At 36.2% G+C, this 13,554-nt stretch overlaps 1 protein-coding gene across 1 annotated transcript; it reads left to right on the top strand.

Annotated features, from left to right (window-relative positions):
• The first annotated feature begins 6,185 nt into the window (after positions 1-6,185).
• On the top strand, positions 6,186-8,315 carry ACHT2 (atypical CYS HIS rich thioredoxin 2). The gene is made up of 4 exons (XM_078958615.1): positions 6,186-6,613; positions 7,229-7,411; positions 7,571-7,735; positions 8,068-8,315. The coding sequence occupies exons 1-4, from the start codon at positions 6,413-6,415 to the stop codon at positions 8,191-8,193; spliced, it is 675 nt and encodes a 224-aa protein (XP_078814741.1). The 5' UTR covers positions 6,186-6,412; the 3' UTR covers positions 8,194-8,315.
• The last annotated feature ends 5,239 nt before the right edge of the window (positions 8,316-13,554 follow it).

The following is a 13,554-nucleotide window of genomic DNA, read 5'->3' as shown; positions in this document are numbered from 1 at the left end:
TAGGGGCCAAAACACTAGGTCTTATAAAAATTGTCAGGATCCACCTCCTAGTCTTCCATGAAAGTGTCACAAATACAACTAGTGTACAATCAATAACTAACTATCTACTTAACTGCTAGGGTCCGAACCCTAGTCTTACATACTGATTTGCTAGGAGCCACCTTTGAGTCTTTCATACAAAGGCCAAGGGTCACCCCCTAGTCTTTCCATAATACATAAGCTAATAGGTTGGCAGTGTTGTCTTAGACCCATAGTGTAGTGAGGAAACTCACCTCAAACCGCTCAAACCCATGGATAAGTCTCTGACTCCAGATCTGCTAGAATCCTCACACTATCCAAAGCCAAAACAACATCTAATTAATAATAGGGTCCTGACTCGCACTAAGAGTCCAAATTAGGGTAAAAGACCTTTTTATCCTTCCTCTAACTTGGTCCAAGGCCAAGGCCCAATCTAATATATCAAAAGCCCAAAATCTAAAAATAATCAACCAAAGCCCAATTATAGCCTAATTTTCCAAATTGAGCCCAATCCCATTCATAAGCCTTCTCCCAAGAAAATCCAACCAAATCCCAATAGCCCAACCAATGAATTATGATGGCCTAAAATGGCCCAAGACAACCAAACCCATCCTAGCACAAATCTAAATCCCAAAACAACGAAACCCAAGTCTACTGAGTACGGGGGCGTACTCAGCCTGTACGTACAGCGCACTGCTTAAAGGGATTGTACGCATACTATACATGCTTATACGCCCCGCATACTCACCGGCTTGGCCAACTTTCCCAATTCAACTGTGAATCTAATAAGACTTGGATCCAAACTCAGATTTGACTTCCCTAAGGTGGTTAATCACATAAAGTTGCCAACTTTATGTGTATGCATGTCTAAATGGGGGTCTAGAGCTTAAAAGAGCTTAATAAATTACTTAATACATGCATGAAACCAAACCCACCATAAATTTTGCACCATTATGAATAAGGAACCCTTAATATGTCCAAATCTATAAGGCTAAGCTCTAAAAACGACCTTAACATCCAATCACCAACCAAAAGGACCAAAATGACCAAAACATGCCAAGGAGTAGATCTAAAAAATGTAATGGAAAGTTTTGAAATTTATACCTCATAAGCCACCAAAAGAAGGTGCTAAAGTTAGATCTCAAATCCCTCCTCCAAAGAATGAGTCTCCAGGTCTCTTCATTCCCTTCAAGATGCACAAAATCCTCTGCAAAAAGCTTCACAAGAGCTCAAAAGCACCAAGAAATGACTAAGGAACGTATTAGGATTTTAAAGGGTGAGGAAGCTAGTTAAACAAGGAAACAAGAAGCTCACTTATGCCTTAAATATGGTACAACCTCGAAAATTAGGGTGTTCTCTTCCTCCTCGTATGTCCAACGTATGAGGCCTCAGACCCACGACCATCCTCCATCAGTATGCTAAGCATACACATGAGGTACGCCCCATGTACTAGCTTCTCAGCTAGTATGTTAAGCGTACCCTATGGTATGCCCCACGTACTACTTACAATTACCAAATTGTAATTCTTACAATTCCGAAGGGAAAATATGGAATATCTCTATTCCAAGTGTTACAACTCTCCCCTAGATAAATTATATTTCATCCTCAAAATCATTCCTTATCATCCCAGGCACACCAGAAAAACTTGAACAACACAATGACAACCCCAAGCGTACAATAGCCTTCCCGATTATAACCAAACCCAACCTTAGCAGAACTCTCCTAACCCGAAGAAGAATGAATCCTTAATCCCATGCAGAAAACCACTTCTACCTTCCCCGAAACCTGAATCTCGAATTGTTCTGACTCCCCGATAGACTGCCCATACTGAACCACTACCAAGCCAAATCCTTATTAAATTCCAGACTAAACAAAACACTTCCAACCCTTGTTTATCTTAATGTTTCCATTGGGAACAAAATCACTGATCATTCAGCAGTATCCAGAGTTATTTCTGAAGCATGAGTTCGAGGGTGAAGTCTGATTCTAGTGGGGGAGAATTGTAACATCCGGGCTCCCAGGTATATTATTTATTTATTTTTGAAATTTATTAAACGACTCGACAAGTTGGTGCCTCAACTCATCAAGTAGAGACTGATTAACCATGTGGGTCTAATAACCGACTCGACTAGTTAGGGAGCTGACTCACCAAGTAGGCACTGCAAGATGAAATCCTAAATCCCCAGGTTTGGGGACAATTTAAGGAAACTTATGTCCTCATTTCCGCCTCACCAGTTGCCTAATCTCCTTGTGTGAAACCCTAAACGTGTGTAGTGAGCTAAGAGAGTCACAAAGCTAATCTTGAGGAATTTTAGTGCATCTTTTGAGGAGAATGGGAGTTTGTCTGGCAAGGAACAAGGAGGATCTGTTGGATCTAGGGCCAATTCATCCAAAGCTTCAAGTGGAAGGTAAAAAGCATGCATCTTTCTCACTTATTTGGTTGGATCTCATGATTACGGAAGATTAGGGTTTCTACCACCTTTTATTATGACTTCAAGCATACAAGGTTATTATGAGGTTTAGACCTCATATCTAGACCTTGTGAGGTCCCTAGTGTCCAAAGGTCCTAACTTTGTTCATCCATATGAGGGTTATTGTACTTAATACCTTGTGAGAGCATGTATTGGTATGTTGGAGCAAAATCACCATGCATTTACGTAAATATCGAAGCTTTACGTGACAATCGAGTCTTAGGATGCTAGATTTAGTATTTGGAGTGGTAGATCTGCTTTGAAATGTCTGAATGAGAAATCGGATTTAAGGGACTCGCCGAGTCTATGAGCTGACTCGACGAGTCAGTTAGGGTTTGTCCCGATGAGCTTGATCATGCGAAAACTTGGCAAGTTGGGGGTCAACTCGATGAGCTGAGTTGGACCTTCACGAGACTTCTGAGATACAAGTGGACTCGACGGGTCACATTGGTGCACTCGGCGAGTTAGGTCAACATGGACAGTTGACTCGAGTATTGACTACTGTTGACTTTAGGATTTGGCCAAGTCAAGGATTTTGGGGTCAATGGAGGGGTAAATTAGTCTTTTACCCATCTTAAGAGTTATGGAGAGTGTGTGTGTGTGTGTGTGTAACCTTCAGTTTATTTTGAATGTGAATAGAGTATTAATTAGAGGTAATTATTCTATGTGTTAGGCGGAGGCTAGTTCGAGACTACGTGTACGAGGTTGTTACTTGCTTGCTTACGAGGTGAGCCTTCTCACTATACATACCTAGAGTGGTAATCTGAGTTTTGTGACCGAAGGGTCTTATATGTTTATATTGAGTATTGTGATATCTGACATTATGTCTTTGTGATTTATGTTGTGTATTATTATGAGTTTACTGAGTTGTGACCGGAGGGTTCACCCGAGCTGTGGGACCAGAGAGTCCCACTGAGACACATTGACCAGAGGGTCTTATTGAGTTATAGCCTCGAGTGGCTAATGAGTTGTGTGTGGTATTTTGCAGAACTCGCTAAGCTTCTTGTTTATCGTGTTATGTGATATGTATGTCAGATACTTCTCAGGATCGCGGGAAGGCACTGGCTTGATTGTACACATATCTGAGGTGGAGATATATTTTTTTTGAAGATCTTGGATTTGTGATAAACAATTTGAAATATGTGTTGATAAATTTATACTTGTGATTTTTGAGAAAATGTAACATGTGTTTTATTGTGTTTTAAAATGAAAATTTTGATTTGAAAATTTACAATGTTACAATTATATAACAAAAAATAAATTATTTAAGGTCAAAGTTGAACAAAAGAGACTTAAAAAGTCAAACGTGGACAATAATTTTGGGTTGGATGGAGTATTAAGTAATGTAGTTTTATGAATTTTGTATATTTATGAACATGTTTTTAATTTTGGATATATAGATTTTAAAGATTAAATTAGTTTAATTATAATTTTCAGTTTAAAAATAGTAGTTTAAAATAGTAGTTTAGTAATATCATATGGTATTTGGATTTTAGATTAGTTTTTCATAAATATTAGTTTGGATATAAATATGAGTTTTATAGTTTTAGGGGACGTATATATAATTTTAAAATTTGTAAAGATATAAAAGTATTATTTAAAGTTTGTAAGGATATAAAAGATTTTTTTTTTTCTATTTTACCCGAAGATTTCTATATACTTGGAAAAAAAGTGAGTTCATGTCTACTCCAATTAAAAAACACTAATATTTTTTTAGGTCTCAAAGGATCTTCTAAAAAGCAAATAATTTGCAAAAGAAAATATCTACATGCTCTTTATGTGGCACAAACAAAAAAAAATAGGAATTCCTCCCATCCAAAAAAAAAACTTCTATTTCTTTTGGGATTTTTTTCTCCAAACATTTTAATGTGGATGACTTGTTTAAACAACACATAATGAACAAAACCTATTATAGGTGTTTCATTGCCTTTTTAATTTTGACATATTTCTATATGTAGTTGTATCTCTTTCATTTTTAACTTTCCGGTTTTATTCTTCCTTATGAATTTGTTATGGAAAATTAAATTAAGGTCTCATTTTATAGTTGCTGATTGAGAAAGTGTTGATCGAGAAATGTCTGTCTGGGTAAGAAATACTGACCGAGTAGGAAACCATATTATTTGATTATACGTCTGATTGAATGTGTTGACCGATGAATAATGATCATTTTATCCTGACCAAGTAACAAACCATATACATATTCTATTTGGCGGATTGGTTTCATTGAGCAATCACTCAAAGGAGTACACCAACAAAACAAATAGACAAATAAAAACTAGATTCGACATCATGACCAAATCAAACTAATATAACCAAACTCTACTAAACAGAGGAGCAAAAGGCTTTTCCAGATAAAACTTGTGTAGGGGCAAAATTGTCCAAATCAAGATAGTTACCAGCAACTTTGTGATATATCCCATGGCACATCAATTGTAGGGGCATAATTGTAGCAAAAGTATTGTGGTCAAACAAATTCAAGTGTATCCATCCAATGTCTTACATGTATCGTAACATCACCATTAGATTTTGACAACACCAATCAAACTTGTTGAGTGAATCAGGAATTATATCTAATTTAATCAACAGTTATATCTAGTTATATCCAATTCTATCAACTGTTAGTATAAGCATATAACAAACACACTCGATTTAGAAGAAGGGGTAGGATCCGATTTCTTACTACTGTTGGAGATATAAACGTAGATAAGAAGGGGAAACATACATACAATTAAATTGGAACCGAAGTGGAGAGGCAGTCCATCGATCGATCTAGAGAGAAGGATAGGGTCCAATTCTTGATGGGATGTGATTGATTTTATGAAAGCAAAGGGGGTGTTGGATGATCGATTTTGAGTGTCTATTAAGAACGAGATCGTAAAGGGGGTGTTGGATCGATTCTTCCTGCTGGGATACGATACACACGCACACGTATAGGGATACACACGCAAGGGCACAAGTGGAAACGATGTCTTCCTTTTTCGGTCAGTTGAATCCTTCTTTCTTACCGGGTCGGACTTCAATTTCCCGTTCAGATGGTTTATCAATCAGGTTCAACTGATCGAGTCAGCAAAAAACGTCTGACCTGACTCAGTCAACAACATATCAAACATGGTCTAATTCTTATTTTATCATCTACTTCATCTTCATACCTATTCATTGATTGTTAGTGTAATCCATTAATTTTTTTTATCTTATTGATCGATTACGAGGTTTATCATAATCCAATGAGTAGGAAGAAAAGTAGAATAATTTTGTAGGAGAGTATTTAATTTCTTTCATTCGTTATTCTTTATATTTAAATTCATTAATATAATCAATCTTTTTGCCCTTAGTTGGATAATGGATGTATGATTATATACATCTTACCTTCATTGACCTTATTATTTCTATTGAATTTGGGTACTGATGATCTTGATATTCATATAATTTGAGTATTGTTGATGATATTCATAATTGTGCTAACATATGTTTAAACTTATTATTATTATTATTATTATTATTATACTCACAAGTCGAGTGCTATTTAAGATTCGACATTTAAGTATTTAACAAATCTTGGAGACTATAATTTAATTATCATCTAATTTTTTAAAAGAAAAGGGGATAATCCCCAAACCGATTTTAAGCAAGATGTACTTTTTTTATTATTATTATTTTTTTTTAATTTAATTTAATTTAATTTTACTTACTTTTGGTACATTCTGGTTCACACAAATCCTCTCACTTGTTCATCGAAATTTTGTGCAGAGTCCTCATCGAGGTCGTGTTTCTTCCCAAAATCCCCAAAACCATAAACACAGTTTCTTCTATCGCGTCTGATCTTCCCACTTCAATACAAACACTCCAAATAATTGTATAAACACCCTTGTAATCAATTCTATCTTTATATACCTTTGTAATTCAATCTCTGTTGTGTCTGCGCAATGGCAGCTTTTGTTCGGTTGCTATCATTCAATTCGTCCTCGTTATCTACGTCATTGAATTCTCTTCACCAAAATCAATTACTGTACAAAAACAACAGCAAGAGGGTACTGTCAGTTGATGCTGATTCGTTATTATCTTCTGATTTTATTGTTAATGCTCGATTTGCAATCAACCCCCGAAAGCAAGCGTCGCAATTCAAGGTGAAGTTTCAGGAAACTTCGTTTTCGTTTCAGCACTTTAGGGTTTTATTGTGGGGTTTGAGAGTAATTCAAAACCCATTCGGGGATATTTTCGATTATTTTGTTTCTGTTCGAAAATTGAATGATTGGAATGACGTTAGTTCACTTCATTTCTGAATTATTTCTGGAACTCAAAAGGGGCTTAACCAATATGTGCAATGAAATTGAGAAACCATGAAATACTTGGCTTCGATTTGAATGAATCTATACACAATTATGCGAATTCATCGAATTGGGAATCCAGGTTTTGATTCAATGATAAGTCTCGGCAGATTTAATTCTCAAATAGGCTAAATAGCTTTTTTCTTGGTGCTATTCCTGAGATATTAGGTTGCATTTGGTTTTGAATTTGAGAAAATTTGATCTGTTTGCTCTCATTTACTGTGTAGAAATAACATTACAATATCCCACGTTCCTGTCTATTTATCCTTTTCTTTCCATTCGTCATCTTGTTTTTTACAGCAGAAGTGACATCGCGAATAAGTTCGATGAAACTATGGCGCTACATTTTCAAGATTTGTGAAATCATCATGAAAAATACGAATAACAGTTATACTTGTTTGATTCCTGTTTTAGATACATGCAACAATTACAGAAACTGAACAACCAAAATGGTGGGAGAGAAATGGAGGACCAAATATGATTGACATCCATTCAACACAAGAGTTTTTGAACTCCTTAAGTGAAGCTGGAGATAAATTAGTTATTGTTGAATTCTATGGAACATGGTGTGCTTCTTGTCGTGCTTTATTCCCAAAGGTAATTTTATTTTTTACTTAATCTTACTTTCATTTTCCTATTAACGCTTCAGGTATTTCATAATCACAAACCCACCATAGAACCATTATACTTTTTTGAGGAAATTTTGTTTTTTTAATCATTGTTGATTGATGTTATTATTTGATTAATATTTTTCAGCTTTGCAAAACAGCACAAGAACACCCTGAAATCTTGTTCTTGAAAGTCAACTTTGATGAGAACAAACCGATGTGCAAGAACTTGAATGTGAAAGTTCTTCCTTATTTCCATTTTTATCGTGGAGCTGATGGACAACTCGAATCTTTTTCATGTTCACTTGCCAAAGTAAGCAACTTTTTCAATAAATTACAAAAACGGTCCCTGTGGTTTCTGATTTTTACCGTGATCAAGTCCAAACTTGAAACCTTTTACATTTTCTGACCTTTGTTCACCGTTTCACATTGATTTTGTTTCTTAGAACCAAATTTGAAAATTGTTTCGGTTTTGGATTAAATTTGATAAAGATCAGAAAAAACAAGGACTAGTTTTGTACAACCCGCAAATGCTTGTGGAATTGCATGATGGTTTGTGGAGTATAAGCTGTGAATGCATTTGAGTGCTATTTATATAATCTTTTTTGGAATTTATTGAAATTAGATGTATTACTGCATTTACAGTTTCAGAAAATTAAGGATGCAATTCAGACACATAACACGGATCGATGCAGCATTGGACCAATAAAAGGTGTTGGAGATGTAAACCTTGAAACTGTGTCAGCTCCAAAGAACAAACCAGCTGTGTAGCTTTCATTGATTCTATTATGCCATTTTTATATCATGTTTATAGTTTTTTCATCACTAATTCTGTAATGTTCATGAGAGATTATACATATATTTTTAGTATATATGTCTTTGTTTTGATAAAATATGAGTTATGAGTCTGGCAATTACAGGGAGTTTTTTTATGTGTGGTTTATTGATGGTTGTATACTTCTGTCGACACTCAAAGTTATAGTATATATGTTGATATAGGATATAGGACAATATAAATGTGTGATAAATTTTCTTATGTTGAATAAATTAGAAATATTTGTGATCAGCATGTGTTGAAGAATAAGGTGTTAGGATGTGGATTATTCGTTAACATCTTTCTCATAGCTTCATTAGAATAGTAAAGCTAATATTATGTCTGAGAAATCAAACACTTCCAAGCAATAAAGGTTATCAATATCTTTACTGTTAATAGCATCGATTGATGTTTGTGGATCCTGATAAAGAGAAAATGACACTCTAGCACATTAAAGTTTTGGCATTTGTTCGATTTGGTCTCTAATTTTTTTTTTTTTTTTTTACCACTATTCGTATTTGATCTTTCAATTTAGTCATTTTTCCCGATTTTAAATGGTTTCCCGGTTGACATTGTATATGTGTCAATTAATTTTTATTTTTTGGTTAATCCGATGACACGTGAGATATGTCACGTCATTAAATAATATACGATGCTTAAAGCCTATCATCTTCACTTGTTGACCTTCATTCTTCATTTTTTACTGTAAACGAAACTGAACTAGAGTTTGTGAAACATTTTTGTGATCGAGTTGAAATATCAAAGAAGTCGTTACAATGGTACAATCGGAACCTAATGGACTGTTTGCCATGGTGGAACTTAACTACCAATGTGTATTTACTTTTAATCTTTTCTTTTACACCGGTGGTGTGAAAAACATGCTCAAGGATGTTGACTTTTCTTCTATGACTTATTCTAAGTGTGTGACCTTCTTCGAACGTTTCATGCATGAAGATTGTAAAAAGTTGTACTACTGTGAACCAGATGTTTGCCTTATGGAAGGGCTTAATCCTATTTCAGATGATGTGGAATATGCTACTTTTATTTTTGATGCTTATGAAACAAACTGTATAATTTATGTTTATGTGGATCATATTGGGGTTGGTGTTGATGGGTGGTTTAATGATGAAGATAATGATGATGATGGACATGAGTATTGTATTGATGGTGAAAATGAAGATAACATAGATGAACTTAGGAATGTTGAGTTGGAATTTAATGAGGATGTAGTGCATATGAATAGGACATCAAATGATCATTTCTTGAGTAAGTTATGTGTTGATGAGGAGGATGATAGCAACATTGTAAATGATGATGATGGGAGGTAATTTGAACCTAACCTCCAAACTCATTCTATACCTAATGAGTTATTACACTGGAAAAACAAAAAAACCAATTCTAGGAATGAGATTTAAGGGTCCATGGCAAGTAAAATCAGTGTTGTGTAACTATGATGTAGCTAATGGATATCAACCGTGCTTTGAAAAAAATGATAGGAAAAGACTTTTGGTGAGGTGTAGTAAGGGTGCTTGCTTTAGATTATGGGCTTCTTGGATGAGTGATGAAGAGAGTTTCCAAATAAAGTCACTAAAAGATTATCATAATTGTGATAGGAACTTCAAGTTAGGATCACTGGTGACATATGCATGGATTGGTAGTCACTATACCAAAGAAATTGTATGGAATCAGAAAATGAGTGTAAGGAAACTCAAGGTTAAGGTAATGACCAAGTTTAGTATTCAAGTTAGCATGTGGCAATGTAAGAGAGCAAAAAAGTATGCACTAAACCTTATTGAAGGTAGTCTTGTTGAACATTATGGTAAGCTGTGATCATTTGGCCATGAGATTTTAAGAACAAATCCAGGGTCAACTGTCAAACTTGATATGGAGACTGGTTCAAATGGAAAGAAATATTTTAGCAAATTATATGTGTGTTTTCAAGGAGTAAAATGTCTTGATGGTTGTTTTCTGAAAGTGGTTTGTAAAGCGGAATTGCTTTGTGCGGTTGGGAGGGATGCAAATGACTAGATATATCATATTGCTTGGGCAATGGTTTGTGTGGAGAAAAAGCAGAATTGGAAGTGGTTTTTGGATTTACTCATTGATGTTTCGAATTTGAATTTAGGCAATGGATACAATTTAATGTTAGACCAACATAAGGTTAATATATTATACAGTAATACATTTATATTTTTATTCATAATTTTGACATATACCTTTTTATTAATACATGGTTTGATTGAGGTTGTTAAAGAGTTGTATATGTAGAGCACATACAGTGTGCTAGACATATTTTCCAAAATTTATCGAAGAGATTCACAGGGGCCATCTATCATACGGTGTTTTGGATAACATCAAAGGCTACAACTGAGAATGCATTTGAAGTTGTGGTGGAGGAAATTATGACACGGAACCCAAATTCCCATCAATACCTCATGGAAAAAGATCCCAAGACTTGGTCAAGAGCTTTCTTTCAACCTGGCAGGTGTTGTGATGTTGTTGAGAATAGATTTTTTGAGAGTTTTAATGTTGTAATAGTAGATGCCAGGAAGAAGCCTATTATCACCATGTTAGAAGAGTTGAGAATACATGATGGATAGATTGTACAACATGAAATTGAAAGGACAAAATGAGGAAATCATATTTATCTAGAGATAAGGAATAAGATAAATTTACTTAAAAAACTTCAAAGAATTTTTCAAGTACTACCTAGTGGATTAAACTAATTTGAAGTAAGGGGAGCAACAGAGGCATATGATGTAACGATCCAAACTTTCAAATAAAATTTTCATTTTTAATTAACCAAAACATTCCCATAACATTAACATTTTATGAAGTAACAATGACAATTGTTTTCAAATATGAAGTAACAATGACAGTTGTTTTCAAAATCCATAACATTAACATTTTATTTCAAGCATCAGAGTGTCCTATCAAATCAAATGTCGAAGAGTACATGTCGCGCCATCAAGCCTTGCATTTTCCCTTAGGCTCAGATGTACTTGAAACAAATCAATAAATTGTGAGTTCCTAGATCATACCCCACACAATCCACATAATCACATAATCCACATTAGCTATAAAAGCTACATAACCACATAAGCCACACATACAAACATATAAGGATGCCGTGGGCTCCTCCCCGTGTCTTACTCCAGGATGCCATGGGCTCCCCCACATGGTCTTACACCTAAGTGGTATGGGATCCCCCATGGTCTTTAGCTGGAAAGACATGGGCTCCCCACATGGTCTGACATGCGAGTGTTATGGGCTCCCCCATGGTCTTTACTTGAAAACCCATGGGCTCCCTCGCATGGTATTACATCCAAGCGTCATGGGCTCCCCTATGGTCTTTACCTGAAAAGCCATGACCCCTACCCTACATGGTCTTACATCTAAGCGCATGGGCCTCCCCATGGTATTTCATGCAAGTATATCACATATACAACTAGCATACCATCTATCATATAACCAACTAGCATACCACATATTACTGTATCAACTAGTGTACCGTACAACATAAAATAGGAAAGCATTGGTGCCTTCGACCCATTGGTATGGTGAGGAGACTCACCTCTCAAGAGTGTTGACCTGATAAGATAAAATCAGATAAGTCCCAATGCACAGCTCCAACTCAACTGCCCACAATCATCATGTGACTAGTTTAGTCAAAATTCCAAAATACCAAAAGTACCCTCAAAGTCAAACTTGGCCAACCTTGGTCAAATGGTGGTAAACAGTCAAGATCAACAGTCCATGTTGACCCAACTCGTCGAGTGCATCTAGCAACTCGTTGAGTCCCTTCAGTGTTTAGAAAACCAGAGAAAACCTTAACCAAATCGTTGAGTTATCTCATCAACGCGTCGAGTTACTCGTCAGACCGAAAACAGAAAAAATCTGATCCAACTCTCTGAGTTTACTCTATAGACCGAAAACAGGAAAACCCGATCCAACTCGCCGAGTTGCCAGGGCAACTCATCGATTTTTCCTTGTCTTTAAATAATCGATCCTTTCAGTCGAATCTAAAGCCCCATACAACAGATGCTTAACAATAGAGATGTCTAGAAGGGTAAAGTTTCTGACTTTACCCCCAAAGACCATCTAAGATGCCTTAGACTCAAACCCTAGCTTCTTTGAGGAAGGTCTTGACTCATTAAGCCTCTAAATTCACATCCCATCGATCCAAAACACAGATCTGATGTCCAAGGGTGGAAAATTCATGTAAAGTTTCTAACTTTATGTCCATGCATGCGTAAAATACTCTCCAAGATCCATTTTTGCCTTCATTGTGGACTTAATGCATGAATAGGACATGGAGGCTATTAAAGTTTGAAACTTCAATCCTCTAGAGGTCTTATAAAGGCCAGATCTACACTCCTAACCTCTGGACGACTCTTATCTTGGGACATCCAACCCAAAGTTCCAAAACAAGCCCTAAACTAGCAAAAGATGAGATCTAATACACTACATGTCAAGGTTATGGCTTTATACCTTCAAAATGCATCCCTTGATGTAGAGTTTTTGGATCCAATGTTACTGCTCCAGGATTGTTACTTCTCTTTTCAAGAATTCCTTCAAAAATCACACCACAACACTCAGAACTTCAATGAACAAGAGGGGGAGGCGGTTCTAGAGTTTCTATGAGTTAGGAGGCTGGTAAGGAGACCAACCCTAATGGTTAACTTCTTGAAATAGGGTACTAAACCCAGAAAATTAGGGTTTTCCTTTACAGTGCCTACTCATTGAGTTAGGGCCTTCTAACTCGTCGAGTAGACCCTAAGTCCCGCGTCCAATATCGATCTCTACTCATCGAGTTGGGCTCCCCAACTCGTCGAGTCCCAATGCAAAACCCTAAAAACTTATTAAAATAAATGATACCTGGAAAAAGCGTTACAAATCTCCCCACATGAACTAGACTTTGTTCTCAAAGTCCACTGACACAAACAAATCAGGGTAATGATCCTACATCTCCTCTTCCAGCTCCCATGTCCATTCGGAGCCTCTTCGGTTCTGCCATTGCACATTAACTAACTTCACCTCCTTGTTCTGAGGAACCTTAGTCTTCTTATCCAGAATTGCAACGGGCCTCTCAATGTACTTTAAACTCTCATCCACCTGAATGTCATCCTAGGAAATAATCGCGGCCTCGTCTGTGACACACTTCCGAAGCTGAGACACATGGAAGGTGTTATGTATCTATTTGAGCTCATATGGTAGATCCAAACGGTACGCCACCTTGCCCACTCAGGCCAAAATCCCGAACAGGACAATATATTGGGGCCCTAACTTGCCCCTCTTCTGGAACCTGATGAATCCCT

This window comes from Lactuca saligna, chromosome 5, assembly GCF_052625555.1.
Source record: "Lactuca saligna cultivar CGN05327 chromosome 5, ASM5262555v1, whole genome shotgun sequence".
Taxonomy (NCBI): domain Eukaryota; kingdom Viridiplantae; phylum Streptophyta; class Magnoliopsida; order Asterales; family Asteraceae; genus Lactuca; species Lactuca saligna.
Note: the sequence above shows the minus strand (reverse complement) of the source record. Positions and strands in the feature narration are given on the sequence as shown.

Coding starts and splice junctions, on each gene's coding strand:
- ACHT2 (XM_078958615.1), top strand. CDS start 6,413: ATGGCAGCTTTTGTTCGGTTGCTATCATTCAATTCGTCCTCGTTATCT. Junction 6,614..7,228: donor AGCAAGCGTCGCAATTCAAG/GTGAAGTTTCAG, acceptor TTCCTGTTTTAG/ATACATGCAACAATTACAGA. Junction 7,736..8,067: donor TTTCATGTTCACTTGCCAAA/GTAAGCAACTTT, acceptor CTGCATTTACAG/TTTCAGAAAATTAAGGATGC.